Here is an 18429-nt window from a genome sequence, read left to right on the forward strand (position 1 = left end):
CAAAAGGTGGCATTACTGGGGGTATTGCAATGACTTCCTAATACAAGCAAGTATGTGATGCAGTGCTTCATGCACAAACAGAACACCTTCCATTCTCCTTTGTTACTTTGACAAGACTTTATTAACATTCATTTTACAAGCACTTAATTCTGTCCGTCTTCAACTTTGTGAAAAGTGAATTGAAATATTAACAATTCCAGCAGTGAATTAAAATTCTGATATGGTGCCCTCACATTTTTCTTTTTTTATGATGAACATCCTGAAGAAAAAACAAACATAGGATTGTCATTTTGGTAATGCAATCAAATGGGCACCCATTTCTCAGTATCGCACATTGAAACATTTAACCATTTAGATCAGACACAAATTCTGTGTGTGCCTTAAGGCATTTACACTGGTTGATGCACTTGCTATCATCTACTAGAACTCAGCTTGTAATGTAAGACCAGCTAACTATCCAGAGACATAAACATGGTTCCTATACGTCATAGAGTAGCTTAACACACACCATGATATGAAATCATTTGCATTACATAGTAATTAAATTTCTTACTAAAGCAGCCTTCCCCAACCTGGTACCCTCCAGACATTCAACTGAACTACAACTCACATCAGCCAGCATGACCAGGCTTGAGGGATGATGGTGGGAACTGGAATCCAGAAACATCTCGAGGGTCCCCGTTGTTGGGGAAGGCTGAACTAAAGGAATAATAATGGACAAAGTCTGGGCGTTTGTTTCCAATTTGAATTACATACATCAACTTTGCCGCACACCACAGTTCTACTGCACGTGTTATTTCAGACATGCTCTAATTTCGTTTTCATTTAAAGTTGTTGCAAAAATAAATGTCACCAATGTGGAACACATTTGAGATTGTATAAAAGTACTGAACTGATATCCCAAAAACAGGTATATGTAAGCAGTACATAAGGAAAGACTAGTTTTAATATGAAACTGTCATTAAGTCACATACAACATAAAAAACACATGATCAAACTACGTATAAAATGTCACATGTACTTTTACTAGCAAGCAAGGCTATTATTTATATATAAAGAGAGGGGTACATATATTTTAAACATGACGTGGTAGTGTTACTATTAGATTGAAATGACATGGGAAATAGTCAGAGTTCAGAGTTTATTTTAAAAAATAAAAAATATCAAGCCAAAAACATTTATGAAATTATTTCCCCTTATAATTAAAAAATGTGAGAAATAATCCCACAAGTAATTACAATATTTTATTGCGGGGCTTTAAGATAATTAGCTGCATTGCTAAATGTAGTCTCATACACCCTAACCTAAGAGCTTGTGGGAAAGATTGAGTGCTTAGGACAAATTTCAGCCTTGGAGGAAAGCAGATCAAGTGATGGTCGTGGACCTGCTGGGTTGGAGCCAGACCTCCATGTGCAACCCAAGCTGCCAGATGCTAGGTGTGTCTCCTCTCGGCCATGGGGTGACAACAATTAGTAGGCAGAATCCTTTTCTGTGTGAAGCCACACCTTACTGGATCTGGGCAACAGAATCCTAGCACTTGGAAGACAGATTAACCCACAGCACTCAAAGCCATCATTAGTCACAGGCAGAGAATAGGAGTCAAGAAGAGGGAGAGTTGTCTATTGAGATGCCTGCAAAACAGTCAGCCTGAGAGAGGCAGGAATGCTGGCACCTGGAGAGTTGGAATCCATTGCCATCTTAAGATATAGTTGTCAAATTAGATATTTTAAAAGATAATTTAGAGGGTTCTTCAATTGACGTAAATTTAGTACAAAGAAGGATAGCTCGGTAAAGCATGAGACTCATAATCTCAGGGGTGTGGATTTGAGCCCCACGTTGGGCAAAAGATTCCTGCATGGCAGGGGGTTGGACTAGATGACCCTCATGGTCCCTTCCAACTCTACGATTCTATGATTCTAAGGAGCGAAATGACCACAGGGATAGGAAATTTATCTCCAAAAGACTTAGAGAGCTTAATCTATTTCACTTTGAAGAAAAGAGATGAAGAGGTGAGCCAGCTTATATATTCCTTTTGCATTATGCAATGCCTCTAGGCAAATATGTCAACCGATGCTATGGAAATGTGTGGGTCAGAGAAAGCACTAAGAAATATGGAACTTCTCTCTGTGGAATTAAGAGCATGAGAAGAATGGGATGCTGGATCAAACTGGTGACCCACCTAAGCCAGCATCTTGTTCTCAGTGGCCAACCAGATGCCAGTGTTTGATGCTTGCTGCTGTGGTATTCAAGTGACCAACTTGCACGCGACTTAAGGATAAATCAACACTCCGCAAGAGGTGGGTTTCTTGGCTCTTGAACCCATTGGTGTCTCTTTAACCAAGGGCGGCTGACCTATGGCACTACAGATGTTATTGGCACTTCAGCAGCCTCAAGCAGCATTATGGTGATGGGAGTTGGAGTCCAATAACATCTGAAGGGCCACAGGTTAGTCACCCCTACTTTAACCCAACTTAGACATTTATAAATTTAGGACAGCTGATATTTAAGTATAAAATGTGCAACAGATAATACGGAATAATCTTTTCTGACTTTGCTTTGGAAGCACAGAGTCCAACCCAATCCCTGCAATGGCTCCCTGAAGGCTGTTTCTTTCCTTCTGGCTCCAGTCATGTGCTTTGACAAAATATATCTGCAGTGCGCCTGTCTTCTGCCTAAGTGAACACATTGTGGTTGACCCTCCAGAGGCAAAGCTGGTGGGAGAAAGCTGAACCAGATGGCCTACGCAGAAGGGACCTTTCTGATAAGACACTTCTCATCTGTCTTCTACTTAAGCACCTTCAAACCTTTTTCTCTAGCTACTGTTGCCAGTATTATCCCCATTTTGCTGACCAGTAAACTGTTCCTCCAATGCCTAAAGGGCCCAACTCACCAGGGCACTGCTGGCATACAACCAGCTTTTCTTTATTTCAAGAGAGGCTGCAGAGGCACAGATCCAACACTAAACTGAACCCACAGTCTGCAGCACTGGAATTCTACCCCAGTGGAATCTGACCCCATCAGCTTATGGGTTGCCAAGTTGCTCATTTGCCAGAGATTTCAGAGAGGTTTTAGAAGCTTTGGCTAATTAAAACACAGGGAATGGGAGAAGGGAGAGACATATGAGAGTGTGCTAGCCTCTACCCAAAATTCTAGATGAAGAAAACCTCAAAATCAGTACCTAGAACGAATTGTGATGCACAAGCCTTTACATATTTACTAATTTCCATACCCAGCCCACTGTTTAGGCCTGGATTTGTCTTTTGCAACAGTTGGGTACTATCACTCCAAATTGTTTGACACATGCTGGAAAAGAATGATTCAGTTGCTTCTCAAAGTACCACTGCAACTGAAGTACCACTGCACCTTGCACACTGGAAGTCTGCCTTGCAGAGATAGCCAGTTGCTGCTTTTCTCCAGAACCACGAAGCCTAGCATCTTGCTTTTTTACACAGAAACAAGAAGCCACTTCTCCAGGATTCCATGGCAGCAACCAAATGTTGGAGCAGAAGTTATATATATCCTCCTCTCTGGCTAAGCTGCATTTCTGCTTATTTCTAGATAAAATGAGATGTTCTATTTTTTCCTGATACTGCAGAATGGTTGCTACCTATTAATAAGTATGAAGGCTTCCTGTTAGAAGCCTCCTGCTGTTGACTGCACCTGAGTTAAAAATTGATTCTACAAACATGTTGCTGAGGTGACAGCACCTAAATCTAACTGTGGCATTTGCTGCCATAAGATGTAGTGATGGACACTAAGTTGGACAGCTTTAAAAAGGCAAATTCCTGGAGGAGAATAAGATTACCAATGGCTGACATTTGGGACATTTATAACTTTTATTCTAGGAGAAGGTTGTGTTGACCAATAAGTTCTGATGACCTTGTTATGCTCAGGTCCTGCTCACGGCTTTCCCAGAAGAGGCACCTGGTTGGCCATTGAAAGAACAGGATGCTGGACTGGATTGGCCTCCTTTGGTCTGACCCAGCTGCAGGGCTCAGCTTACGTTCCCTACTGCTGTATAACGTTCACTGCCTGAGTTGTGCACCCTCATAACCTTATGGCAAGGCTGCCCCTTCCAGCACATGTGTGCAAAGCTGCCTAAAGAGTGATGGAGGCACTCCAGGGCTCTAGTTTTATGATGACACTGATTTACTCTTAGTTTGGGGTGATAAAAGAATGCTGGGCAAAAGCCACAAACACAAACAACATTTTCAAGAGAAAGGCTCACAAAACGTGTTTCTTTACATTCTCATTCCACAACACCGAATACAACAGAAAGTTCATGTTGGGTGTGTGAGCACCTTGAAAGAGCTCTAGAAGGGCTGCAAGACATCACATTGAGAGAAATGTGTTGTCCACAAAGGCTAGCCACCAGGCTACTCCTTGTTCCTGGCATGGCTACTTTCACCCAAGAGTCAAAAGATGAACCACAACTCATCATGGGGAAACAAACCCAGAGGTCACAGAATAAGGCACATTGTTGACAAATGAGATTCAAGTTTAGTTGTGGTCCCAGCTAAACCTTCTAAGCTTTGAGGTCTCTTGCTCTGATTCTAGAGTTAAAGGCCATCACTGGGACCACAGCTATTGCAAGCACCTCAAACGCATAAGTATCTCAAGTACCCCAAATTTTCTTTACTCTACACATTTTTCCAACTGGCAGAGCACATTCCAAAGAAAGAAGAGAAAGGCAGCCCTCCTCAAAACGGTCACATGGGCATTATGCACAAGAATGCACCTCTTTCACTCAAACTGGAACTTCCCAAGGGTCTATGCAGTACAAACAATAAAATGATGAGACATGCAAGAGAGCCCAGGTGCTCCTCTATGGCAATTACCAAGAGAATGCTCTTGAGAATGCAGCAGCAGCAGCAGCAGCAATGGTAGTAGGTTACACATATTTTGCTATTTTGCTGGAACCCTCCAGGGTGTGCTGGTGCATGGCCACAACAGAGAGAAAGTACAAGCCCCTCTGACATCTCAACTTTGCCTTACGAAAGGGAAGACCATTCTTTGGTGGAGAGTCCGTGAAGAGGAATTTGGTTGGATAATTCAGAATCCCTACTAATGAGAGTGCAGAGTTGGCATTCAAACTCCCGCAAGCTCTCACAGAGCTCATTTATATCGCAGCTTACTCTGGAATAAAACTCCCTTGCCTTATTTCAAAATCTCATTAACAGGCCAGGCTAATGACAGCCCACCTAGGCCTCTCAGCCCCAGCAGGATAGGCTGGGAGAAAGGCCTCATGAGGTCCCAAAGAGGGGACTAGACTGAAGCACACACTGCCTCCTGTAGGTTACAAGATCTCAAGAACCCAGGGCTGAGGAGGGAGGGAAGCTGTGTGGTTTACAGTCAAAATCACAAATGGATGTTTTGCTAGACAAGCACAGAGAATTCTTGAATTTTCTAAAGAGAACCCTCTTGTGTGTGGTCACTTCCTTTGCCTCCGCTGGGAGGGAACTCTGTAACAAATGAGACAATCCTTTTTCTTTCCTTTTGCCTGTAAGGAGACTCTCTCTTTCCACTATGCCTCCAAGCTGACCAGATGCACATGCTTTCAGCCATGTTAGTTAAGACTACCAACTTTTATTTTACTGTAACTTAGAAGTATTTTCTGCACACTAAAAGGTAAAGGTAAAGGGACCCCTGACAGTTAAGTCCAGTTGCGAACGACTCTGGGGTTGCAGCGCTCATTTTGCTTTACAGGCCAAGGGAGCCAGCATTTGTCCGCTTCACGGTCAGTTTTGTGGTTGCTGCAGCCGTTCTTGGATTTAAGCTTCAGTTAAACTAAGTGTAGGCAAACTCGGCCCTTCAGATGTTTTGGGACTATAATAATAAATTATTATTATTATTATTATTATTATTATTTATATCCCGCCCTCCCCAGCCGAAGCTGGGCTCAGAGCGGCTAACAACAGTAAAATGATACAGCATTCTAAAATCATTTCATTATAAAATCAATTCAAATCAGATTAATGGCAACCATTGGGCTGGAGTTTTGTGAGGATTGCCAAAGGAGGGGGTCAGGCTGTGCCCTGGCCAAAGACCTGGTGGAACAACTCTGTCTTGCAGGCCCTGCAGAAAGATGTCAAGTCCCGCAGGGCCCTGGTCTCTTGTGACAGAGCGTTCCACCAGATCGGAGCCACAGCCGAAAAGCCCTGGCTCTGGTTGAGGCCAGCCTAACCTCTCTGTGGCCCGGGACCTCCAAGATGTTTTTGTTTGAAGACCGTAAGGTCCTCTGTGGGACATACCAGGAGAGGTGGTCCCATGGGTACGAGGGTCCTAGGCCGTATAGGGCTTTAAAGGTTAAAACCAGCACCTTAAACCTGATCCTGTACTCCACCAGGAGCCAGTGCTGCTGGTACAGCACCGGGTGAATGTGATCCCGCAGTGAGGAGCCTGTAAGGAGTCTCGCCGCGGCATTCTGCACCCGCTGGAGTTTCTGGGTCAGTCTCAAGGGCAGCCCCACATAGAGAGAGTTACAATAATCCAGTCTGGAGGTGACCGTTGCGTTGATCACAGTGGCTAGCTCATTCCTAGCTAACAGGACCAGTGGTCAGTGATGATGGGAGTTGTCCCAAAACACCTGGAGGGCCGATTTTGCCTATGCCTGGTTTAAACAGAGAAGTGTGGGTTGGGTACAGCCCACAGAGGACTGACTCTTCTCTAGATGGGCTACAAGGTTAAATTCATCTAATTCAAACATCAAAGGCCTTGGGGAATTATAATTCAAACAAGGCATGCCAACAGAGCATGTACAGTTCTGCCCGCAGATATCCTTTGTGGGCCCCTCAGGCTGCCTGTGTGGAGTGTCTCCACCCCCATCGTTCAGCCCAGACACTGAGGTCCAGCTCCGACGGCCTTCTGCTGGTTCCCTCACTGCGAGAAGCCAAGTTACAGGGAACCAGGTGGAGGGCCTTCTCAGTAGTGCACCCTTCCTGTGCAACGCCCTCCCATCAGATGTCAAGGAAAGAAACAACTATCTGACTTTTAGAAGACATCTGAAAGCAACCTTGTTTAGGGAAGTTTTTAATGTTTGATCTTTTATCATGTTTTTAATATTCTGTTGGGAGGCACTCAGAATGGCTGGGGAAACCCAGCCAGATGGGTGGGGTACAAATATATTATTATTATTATTATTATTAGTATTAGTATTATTTTAATGAGAAAAAAATGAGGCTAAAACGCAGTAGAATTTCCACCAACCATCCATAGCTGCAACAGCTGCTCATTCCTCCAGCATTATTCAGAAATTCATGTGCCCTGTAAACCTCACTTTAGAGGAGATCAGTGAAGCCGCAATGTGCTGGAAGAGCTTGGGGTTCCCACGGAAGTGAAAAAAGACTTTTTGTAATGGAGAAAAACACTGACCTAAGGTCTTTTCCAGACAGGCTTTAGATATTAAAGAGTTGGGAAACCCGGGCTATTGTTTGTGCCCTGCACTCTGGTCTTTGCACCTGATCTACTGTATCAAATTCCCAAAGGCAGTTACACTGGGGCGAGTAGAGGAGAAAAATGCTGGGCGTGACCTTCCCTTCCCCGGAGGGAGACATTATACCCTCCAAAGACAAGCAGTTTTCAAGAACACAGCCAGAAGCAAAACAAAAACAGCAGCAGAGCTGAGAAGCTCAACTGCAAGCAGCAGAGGAAGGAGCAAGCGATGGCAGTGGACATCTGAGCGAGCAGCCAGGGTCCCAGGGCAGACCCTGAACTGTATGGGAAAGCAAGCACTGCAAAGAGCAGCTGAGCGGACACAAAATCACACTAAAGCAAGAGTTACAAACAAAGCCAAATGTGCAAGCTAGCTGTGATTGAGGGCAGGAAAAAGGGAGACACAGAGGCTGCCTATGTGCAACAGTAAATTCTGTACAGCAGGCACCAGAGTGAGTCCATGTGGAACCAAATGCACATTCCCAAGCCAAAGAAAAGTTAGCATGCTTAATAAGTCAAGTCCCTCTGAGGACAGTGGGACTTGAACAATTTACCATACTAGCAAATTTATCTGGATTACATTCATCACACAAAAAGGTCTAAAGAGCCCAGAACTCTAATCTAGCACCACAATGGAGTTCCAAGACAGCCAACACTGGGATGGCAGCATCACAGTTCATGGTCTTGCAATGCCATTGCGGAGGACATGATGGGTCTTGGAAAGGGTGAGTGTGTATTAATATCACAGACATACAAACCTCAATCCCTTTTTGAAAAAAGGGAAGAAAAAAAACATTCAGGCCTGCTGAGCTTTTATGCACTTAGTCTTATTGATGCTCACTTGGCCAATGAAAACTACAAGAGTTCTTGCTGAGTAAATGTGTTTGGAAACAGGCTGCTAAAGACCATTAAAGAGATGCCCACTGAGTAAGTCTTCAGAATTCACTAAAAATGGACCTGTCCTTATCTTCAAAGCTCACCAATATGTTCTGAAAGAGCAAGCTAAATCAAAATGTGAAAAGGAGGTTAATATGACTTGAGGTTTTCAGCTACTTATACAAATAGTTTGACATTCCTGGTGATCATTTTAAAATAAATATTGCTTGATCCTTCTCCCTGTGTCATGCCCTCAACCTTCAGAACTTAAGAAAGGCTCCCAAACAGAGGACAGAATTAACTACCATGTACTCAAAAGATAAATCAGTATATGGTTCCTCCAACACTGCCAAGTGGAATAGCCCTGGGCAAAGTGATCCACAAAGGCAGATGTTTACATACCCCCAAACTTTCCATGTGAGTAAAGCCATATTGGCACTTAATCGTCAGTTGAGCATTTGATAGAAGTTCTCCTGGTAAAATCTTAATGCACTTGGGCAGAAAGTGAAGACCAATTGCTCAAAAGAAAGCAAACAAAGCCCACCCATGACTGAAAAAGGAAACACTGTACAAATGGCAGCCAGTTGAGTATCTGAAGGAACCAGGATGGGCATCACGCATCAGCATTCAACACTAGTGGCCCAGCTGTTTCTCTGGTGCGCATCAGCTGAACATCCTTGTCCGCCATGCAGGTGTCACAGCCCCACACTGCCGATGCTTCTGCAGTGAGCAGTCCGTAGGCAGATTCCGTCATGCCTGTGCAGATCCGATGAAACCATTTTTGACAAGAAGCTTCACACAAGATGGCATCCTGGTCATCGTTCACTTCGTGGGTACAAATCCCACAAGGATAGACTGGCTCAGAGGCGGCGTGACCATGCTGACCAGGGTGTAGGGGCATTTTGCTGCCCTTCTCAGAGCTGCCTCCTTCAGCTGGACCTCGGCTGGGGAGCCGGGGCTTGTTCTGAGCCCCATTCGCATGATTGCTGTTCAGATTTTCAACATTTTTAGAAGGGATGCTCTCCTGGTTTGCTGGGTTATTTCGATTCACAGTCTTTATATCTGTGTTTCCTGAGTTCGCAGTGTCCTCTGGGCCGTGCAGATGATGTTGTGGCGGGGGGTGGTTGTGCTTATTTGCACCTTGCTTTTGCAAAGGCTTTGCCTGGTTGTAATTGTTTGGCGAGGGAAAGAAAGAATGGTTTGACTCCATCTGGGAATTGTTGAAATTGGGGTTGCTGCCAGGTCCAAAGTGCAATGGCATGTCATGGGGTGACATCTGTGTTGTGTTCTGTGAAGGAATGTGACCAAAATTCTCACCAGGGTTCGGCCTGAAGTGTTGGCCGGACATGCCAACATTCTGATTCATGTTACTGTTATAGGATGGCTGGTTTCCAAAAGACACATTTTCATGTGGCCCAAAGTTAATTGGTTGAGGCCGGTTGTAGACCATTCCCACTGGGTTCTGGGGAAATGGGTGTGGCTGGTTTCTAAGTGGGTAAGTAGCACCGTATGGTGAGGACATCCTGGGAACCATCTGCGGTGGCATCCTGAACGTGTTGTAGCCTCCAAAGCCTGGGTAGCTGGGATTGGCAAAATATGGGTTCCCCAATGGCAACGGCTTGTAAGAAAGATTGTTGTAGTTGTCATCAAACGGATTTGCAGCTACAAGGTGATCAGAGCTGGGATTTGGTGGAGGCGCATATTCAGATGGTGGAGGAAAGGATGACCCCTGGAAATGTTAAATCAGAAATCAAGATTACTTGGAATTCCAACAGAAGAGAAGGCCAAACCTGAGGATCCCCTCATCTCATGAAATGAAACATCTGTGTCTGTTACAAAGGTGGGTTGCTGGCCTCAGAATCCATTTAGGATTCCTCCACTGCAAAAGCATTAGTCTTTCCATTCTTCATAGTATGCCCACTCCTGCAGCTGCTGCCTGCACAAACTCCCTTTCAAGAGGACCATAGTACTCACATACAAGGCCGGTCACATATTGGTCATCACCTCAAACCTTGGTCCTTTCCAGCCAATACATTTTTGCAAGTCGACTAAGTGTTAAATACAATTATCACAATTAGAGAGAGATCTGTTAGACTGTCATGTTAAAGTGATGTCTAAAATGTATAATGATACACTGGGCAATAGATATTGGTCATAACATAGAAATGGAAGCATGGGAGCAATTGTGGAATACGGACATAAAATTTACAGCAGGCTATGGTATAAGAGAAAATTATATGAAAATGTTATATAGATGGTATTTAACACTTAGCTGACTTGCAAAAATGTATAAATCAAAAGTGAATTAAGTGATGGAAATGTAAAGAGAAAGAAGGTACATTTTTTCACATGTGGTGGTCTTGTAATAAGGTTAAAGCTTACTGGGAAAGCTTTTTTCTTGGGAATCCTTCTTATAGGATCAGAACTACCTACACAGTATAGAAATTTATTTATGTATGCAACTACAGCTGCAAGAATGTTATTTGCCTCAAAATGGGAAGATGTCCTGATGAAAGAAGAATGGATACTGAAACTAATAGACTATGTAGAAATAGTGAAGCTTATCGGAAGAATAAGATATCAAGATGCTAAATTTTTTATAAAGGAATGGAAATGGTTTGTTGAATATTTACAAATAAACTGTAAACAGATTAAGACATTGGCAGGATTATTGTAAAAACCTGCAGTTCCAAAAATATATATGAAAACAGATGATTAAAAGAATAAGTTAATATCATTTAGAGTATGCAGAGAATGTGAAAATAAATATAAGGAAACACAGATAGAGGGGAAGGAAGTCAAGGTTTGAAATGTTAGAATTATTGCTGAACTATTGTTGTAATGTATATAAATGAAAATTATATTTAAATTTTTTTTTTAAGGAAAGAGATAGGAACCCCCACAGGGGAAGAGTCAGGCGAGTTTAGATTTTCCAGCCAAAGGGAAGAGGCACAAGGCAGCTTACCTGAACATTTGACTTGCGCTTTTTCTTATCTGGACTGCCAAGCTGCACACCTGGGCCTCCTAACCCATCCAATCCACCGTCACCACCTATAAGATTATACTGTTATGTAGTTAACTTTTTGACAAGATTATGGATTGTGCAGGCAAGTCGAGCTGTTCAATATGTGTCTATGTAACATGCATTTACTTAGCATTGCTGTCCAGAGAAATGGCAGTACAGAGAATTTCTGCAATCGGACTAAGATACAGTACTTCACATAACTTAAGATATGTTACTAGTAACCAGTCTTTTATTTCACAGCTGGGCATCAACTGTGTCTTCTCCTATGGATTGAAACATACCTCTCTCTCACTTATATGGGTGCTGTGTTCTGTTTTGGGTAGATTCTAGCCAACTACATGCCTTCAGAATTATATGGTTAAGCTACTGGGAGGATGTACAAAAATACAGTGATACCTTGGTTTACAACCATAATCCACTCCGGAGGTCCGGTTGTAAACCAAAACAGGTTGTAACCCAAGACACGCTTTTGCCAATGGGGCCTAAAAAAAAAAAAAAGGGTTGTAATCCAAAAAAAACGGACACACACTTCAGGGTTTGACGTGGTTGTAATCCAAAACGGTTGTAATCCAAAACGGTTGCAAACCAAGGTTCCACTGTATGTGAATATGTAGCACAGTGAGAAATTGGAAACAGACAAGACTTGGAACTTTGCAATTAAGACACAACTCTCTAAGGTGAAGGAAACATCCAAAAATGACTGTTCTCTTTGGTACGCTGAGAATCTTGTGGCCCCAAGTTAAATGAAGGCTTCAGCAAGTGATGACAATTAGTGATCTCAATTAGTGATGACAATTAGTGATTAGGGAGCTTTAAGACCTACACTGATTATTGTCTTCCAAAGCAACTACTCTATTCCGAACTTAAAAATGGAAAGCGTAATGCTGGGGGTCAACAAAAGAGGTTTAAAGACTGTCTCAAGGCAAATCTTAAAAAATGTAGTATAAACTGGGAGCGCTCCAGTTGGAGAACAGCCTTTACCAAAGGTGTCATGGACTTTGAAGACACTCAAACTCAGAACGCAAGGGAGAAACATGCTAAGATTGGCAAATCCACACCGTGATCAACTCCCACCAGGGAACCAATGTCCCCACTGTGGAAGGACGTGTGGGCCCAGAATTGACTTCCACAGTCACTTACGGACTCATTGTTAAAACCGTGTTTATGGAAGACAATCTTACTCTTCTATGAGTGATCAGCAAAGAAGGAGGAGGAAGAAGACTGGAATGCAGCTGAGACAAGTCATTCCCTTTTCATTCCAAAAATTCAGCATAGTAGCAGCCTTAAGATGTTTTGCCTTTAGCAAGGTAGTTCGAAGCTTTGCAAAAAAAAACCACCACAGCAGTCCCTGCTGCCTGTGTGCCGAGCTCCCGACCCTTCTCCATTCAAGGTGCCTCAGGAATGCTCCCGGGCTTGCTGGACGGTTGTCGGAATCGGACCGCGTGCCGATCTGTGTTCTCCCTCTCTCTCAGCGCCCTTCCCTGGCAATGACCCTTGAGGCCTACGAGTGTCTGAATGGGTGCATCTCCCAAGAAGGACGGGGCCCTTTCTCAGGCACACGGCAAACAACCAACCCCCAACCAGCAACCCCGGGGCCCCGCCGCCCCCCGCTTTGTCCTCCCCCTGCCGCCCAGGCACCAGCCCTGCCGAGGCGTCCGAGGAGCCCCTCCGAGAACCCTTGGGAGGGAAGGCCCCCCTCCTCCCGCAGAAGGCACGGCGGGGCCGAGGCGCCCCTTCGGGGGCTGGAGAGCCAGGAGGCGGCCGGAGAGGGGCTCGCCAAGGGCCCGGGAGGCTTCCCTGGCCTGGCCCGGCCGGAGGGAAGAGAGGCCGCCCCGCTCTCCCGGCGGCGGCGGCCAGGCGAGGCGAGGGCGCCGTCACCGCCGCCTCCGGGCCGGGGCCTCGCGCGGCCGCTCCTTCCCACCTCGGGGCCTCTTGAGCGCCGCGGCGGGGTCCTTCTCGTGTTCCGCGGACATCACCGGCGAAGCATCGCTCCAGGCCCCGCCAGGCAGCAGGAGCGGAGGCGGCGGCGGCGAGAGGGCCCGGCGTGGGGCGGCAGCGGGGAGCGGGAGCCGCAGCAGCCGCCGCCCTTGCGTGGAGACCCCCGGCGGGGGAGAAGGGAGGGAGCTCGCCGGGCAGCTCCGCCCGCGGCCTGGCTGGGCCCGGAGGGGCCGCCGCGACGCCCTCCGCAGGAAGGAGGCAGAGGCGGCCGCGCTACCGGCCCATCCCGGGACTCCACGTGTCGCCCAGAGGCGTGTGCACGCCGCCCGCTGCTGCTGTTCCTCCTTCGGCTCTGGAGGAGGCAGGTTTCCCCGCCCGGGGAGTCGAGCAGCGGCTTCTTGCAAGCTCCTCGGGGCAGGGGCTCGGCCTCTGGCGCTCTGCGGGAATCGCTGGAGGAGGAACGGAGGGGTCGGCCCGAGGACTTGGCACCGGAGGAAACGTGTCCGAAGGGCCGAGGTGTGCGACTACCGGCCCCAGCCTCAAATCCTGCCAAGCAGCTGCCCGCCCTTGTCTTCCCGGAGAGCCTGAGCTCCGTGGGGGGCGCCCGCTTCCTCTGTCCCTCCCGAGAATGCTGCTCAAGTCGCTTGCTAGTTCCAAGAAGTTGGAAACACTTTGTCAAAAAAGGAACGTGCACATCTCCCTGAACTACAAAGGTTTTATGTCCCTGAACACCAAAATAAGATTTGGGCGTGTTCTATAATTAATTGTCACTTTAGCAGCGCTGGGAGACAAGTGTAAAGTAGACGCACTTGGGCTGACTGGAGATGCAGTAGTTGATCCAGACTGAATAGATCTCCATGATCCCAGGATTCAATTCTCTGAGTTCAGTGAGAATTTCCTTCATTCAAATTGGCCATGCTTGTGAGACGCTCGTAAATGTGTGATGACATTACAGTACTGTACACAAACCTTAAAAAAGAAGGAACTGCCACCACAAAATATGCTTTGGGCCACCACAAATCTTATGCCCACCCATTCAGCGGTGTGACTTCTGCAGGCTGACATGGGATCCCACCTGTTTCAGAGCTTCATCTGGGTCTATGGCATAGAGAAGGGCATCTGTACAATCAAGCATGTTTTATGCATAGCTGAAATACGTTTTGAAAATCAAGTAATGGGGGATGGGCACTGCAAAATGTGCTTTGGGCCACCCGCAAATCATGCGTCCAGGAGACTGTCCTTTACAAAATGGCACTGGATCCTGCCTGGCTTACATCTCCCAGTCCAATCAGTTTCAGAATTGCTTTTGAAGCTTTTATCCAGAAAGGTATAAAAACTGAGCTCTTGATCCCACCACAACCTGTTCTGGTTTGCTGGGTTCCACTTGCTGCCTACAGTCATTTTTTCACTACTGCCTCTAAGATCTTCCTCTGCTTTTCCTTTGCTTTCAACTGCTCCTCTGGGTTCCTGCTTGCTGCAGCTGCTTCAAAAGCCCCTTTCAGGACTCCACTACATTCCTGTTCCTGAAGCCAGGATCCTGGCCCCAGCTGCTCAGACCAGGGCTCCTGCCTACCTGTCCAGCAGTTTCCTACCAAACCCAGGAGCTTCAGTGTGCCTTAGTTCTCCTTCCTCAGATATGCCTGCTAAGACAGGCAATGTAGATTTTGCTACCTGACCTGTCTTATGGATATCCTTCACCTACAAACGGTAACCTCTACACCTGACTCCCTCTTCCCTGCATCTTTGAGCAGTTGTGCATTGTGTTTTTTGTTTCCTCGGGGTGTGTGCATGACCATGTTTTAGAAGCCTCCCTGCCCAGCTGCGCGTGACTCAGGCTTAGTCTGAGCCCAGGGACGAAGAGCATGGTTCCCTCTGATTCAGATCAGCAGGAGGAGACGCACTTGAAGAATCAGAGATGGGGAAAGGCTGTGCAGGAGAGCCTGTTTGGTGAAGCCCCTTGCCTCTGCCTCCAGACCTGATGAGGCAGCAGGAGACCCTTCCCAGACTCTGGAGGATGAAGGAGACTCAGGCTCAGAGGCCAGTCCTGTTGTGACAGAGCATGAGAGCTCAGAGGAGGAGGAGAATAGTCAGGAGTGCTATTCTAGGACAGGGATTCTTGAGAGCAGCTGATCCTCTCAACCTCTGCTTAAAAGCTTGGTGGCTAGACAAGGAAACTTGTTGGAACAACCTTGCAGCTGCCAAACTCTTGGTTACTCATGTCAAGCCTCCTCTGCACCATATGTGTGAAGCACTATTATGCCACTTGAAGAGTCATAACTTCCTTCAAAGAACGGCAGTTTGTTACGGGTGCTGAGCATTGTTGGGAAACCTAAAATTCCCAGAGCTCCTTGGGAAGATGGGCTGTTAAGCCACTCTGAGCATCGTAGCCATGTGAGGGGAATAGGAGTCTCCTGACAACTTTCGGCCTAAATACCATACTATTTCCCCCATGATACTTTGGGGGCAGCCATGGCTAATAGTGCTTTAAATGTATGGTACGGATGTAGCCTGGGACTCTTCAACCTTTGTTCAACTGGGTTTATTATGGCTGCTCCTCTGTCTTGTAACAGCACCTGGACCGGATTGTGCTCCTCCCTAGCCTCCCGAGTTTGTACAATTTGACTGCCATAATAAGAGTTTTCTTCTTTATTTACAAGGAAACACCTTTGTTTGGTCTTAAGAGGGAGCCAGGGAGCCATCCTAAGTAGCGCTGAGCACCTCCTCCAGCTCCTGGTGGTTTGGTGTGGGTTGATTTAATCATGATTAGAATTAATGAGCTAACTTCCTCAAACCATATTGTTACTAAGTTATCCCCATATTGCTTTCATAGGTGCGCATTGTTGCAGAACTAACCCCTGCTGGAGGGTTGGATTTGTATACCTGTATTTTGATTGCCTTTTGTGTGTGCAATAAACACTCCTATTTTAAGACCCGTGCAAGTCAATGGGCAAATCTGCCAAAGCACACTGTTGTTGCTCTCCAAAAGATCCTAATTCATGACGGTCCTAGAACATGTTTGTGAAGCTCCTGTCCCATGCATTCTAATACAGTGGTACCTTGGTTCTCAAACGCCTTGGTACTCAAACGGCTTGGTTCTCAAACACCAAATACCCAGAAGTGTGCCAGTTTTTGAACGTTTTTCGGAAGCCAAACGTCCGATGCAGCTGTCAGCTATTGTTTCCGGGGCACCCGCACCAATCAGAAGCTGCGCCATGGTTTTCGAACATTTTGGAAGTCAAATGGACTTCCAGAACAGATTCAGTTTGGGCTTTTGTTTTTGCTATTTATTTTGCATTTTTGTTTTTGAGGCTTTTTTAGTTAATTTGTTTTTGTGACTGTGCGAAACCCAGTTCTGCTACTGGTTGTTTGATTCTGTGACTATGAAAATGGATAAAAGCCCCCCATTCAAACAATGACTATCATCAGTGCAAGTAAGAAAAAAATGTAATTTTAATTTTTATCATCTACAATACTGTCTTGATTATTGCTTTCAATTTATGTATGGATCAATACAGTGGTACCTCGGGTTAAGTACTTAATTCGTTCTGGAGGTCCGTTCTTAACCTGAAACTGTTCTTAACCTGAAGCACCACTTTAGCTAATGGGGCCTCCCACTGCCGCCACGCCGCTGGAGCACAATTTCTGTTCTCATCCTGAAGCAAAGTTCTTAACCGAGGTAATATTTCTGGGTTAGCGGAGTCTGTAACCTGAAGCGTATGTAACCTGAGGTACCACTGTATACAGAAGCACAAACACAGCCCCATACCCCAAAAGAAAGCACTACAGAAAAATGGCAGTTGCCCTTTGAATTTTAAATCCCCTTAGGAAACAGCCTCTTCTATAGGAAAAACAGTGTAAGTAGCAGGCCGGGCTCTGCAAAACACTTGTCCACACCTCAGCCATCAAACAGCAGGGGGCAAAGCAGAGACACACACCTTGTGGAAGCTGTTATTATTAAATGTATTTATTAAAGGTATATACTGCCCTTGGCGCTGAGGTCTAAACCACAGAGCCTAGGGCTGGCCGATCAGAAGGTCGGCAGTTCGAATCTCCGCGACGGGGTGAGCTCCCGTTGCTCGGTCCCTGCTCCTGCCAACCTAGAAGTTCAAAAGCACGTCAAAGTGCAAGTAGATAAATAGGTACTGCTCTGGCGGGAAGGTAAACAACCTTTTCCGTGCGCTGGTCTGGTTCGCCAGAAGCGACTTAGTCATGCTGGCCACATGACCCAGAAGCTGTACGCCAGCTCCCTCAGCCAATAAAGCGAGATGAGCATCGCAACCCCAGAGTCGTTCGCAAGTGGACCTAACGGTCAGGGGTCCCTTTACCTTTTAGTGCCCTTAATCCACAGATCACAGGGCGTTGACATAAAAATGCAATATAAAAACACAAAATACATGAGAACAGCAAGAAGAAAAAATAAACAGATAATCCACCCCATATAATTAATAATGTTCTTAATTAAGGCCTATAAACTGTCTTTTAAGAATGAAAAACACTGTAAATGTTTGAATAAAATGTTTTTATAACAAAAGTCTAAAGAAGGTTATCCACCCATAAATATAGGACTATGTGAACAGAAACTATTTGCAATAGCAAAGAGATATACTAATGTTGAGTCCACTGCTGACCAATTTTGACACCTTCAGCCAACAGCTCCAAGCCATGTACACAGATGGCCAACTGCCTGATCTGGGAGCTAAGGCAGGGGAATCGGTTGGTGGGGAAGTATGCCAGTGAATTTCAGCTGCTGGTACAGGAATTGGCCTGGAATCAGGCAGCTCTAGTGGACCAGTTTCAAGAAGGGCTTTCAGACCCGGTTGTAAACGAACTAGCCCACACAAAGTGCACAGCCGACCTGCAAAACCTGATTCATCTGTGCCTCAGATTGATGACTGTCCTATCAATCTGATTCCTGGGTCTCAAATTCCAGTAGTCTGTATCTACCTTTTGTCGGAACCTGAATGGGCTGCGTTACGCAAGTTCATCACCAAGAACCTGCAGAGATGTTTTATATAACCCTCTTCCTCACCAGCTGCTACTTCTGTACTATTTGTGAAAAAGTTGGGGGAGTTGTGGCTTTGCAATGACAAGTGGCAGTTGTCTCGCTATATAGTGAAATTCATGTTAAATTTCTTTTTTTTAAAGTCTGGAATGGATTA

At 45.7% G+C, this 18429-nt stretch overlaps 1 protein-coding gene and 1 long non-coding RNA gene across 6 annotated transcripts; one reads left to right on the plus strand and one right to left on the minus strand.

The window, feature by feature from the left end:
• Window positions 1-98: 98 nt before the first annotated feature.
• Window positions 99-13405, minus strand: PYGO1 (pygopus family PHD finger 1). Of its 5 annotated transcripts, none has more exons than XR_013979532.1 (4): window positions 13254-13405; window positions 11273-11358; window positions 8710-10036; window positions 99-259 (listed from the first exon to the last, which is right to left on the minus strand). XR_013979532.1 is itself a non-coding variant. In XM_080981469.1 (4 exons), exons 1-3 carry the CDS (start codon window positions 13303-13305, stop codon window positions 8921-8923), a joined length of 1254 nt encoding a protein of 417 aa, XP_080837595.1. In that variant the 5' UTR covers window positions 13306-13405; the 3' UTR covers window positions 99-259; window positions 8879-8920. The 5 variants fall into 5 exon arrangements, 2 of the variants coding, with proteins under 2 accessions (XP_080837595.1, XP_080837594.1); XR_013979533.1 differs by having other exon boundaries at window positions 99-7315; window positions 7372-10036; XR_013979534.1 differs by having other exon boundaries at window positions 611-10036.
• Window positions 13406-14850: 1445 nt separating this feature from the next.
• Window positions 14851-16198, plus strand: LOC308463266. The gene is made up of 2 exons (XR_013979536.1): window positions 14851-14977; window positions 16101-16198. It is a non-coding gene; the product is annotated as an uncharacterized lncRNA (long non-coding RNA).
• The last annotated feature ends 2231 nt before the right edge of the window (window positions 16199-18429 follow it).

This window comes from Podarcis pityusensis, assembly GCF_964106645.2.
Source record: "Podarcis pityusensis genome assembly, chromosome: 14".
In the NCBI taxonomy this organism is placed as follows: Eukaryota; Metazoa; Chordata; class Lepidosauria; order Squamata; family Lacertidae; genus Podarcis; species Podarcis pityusensis.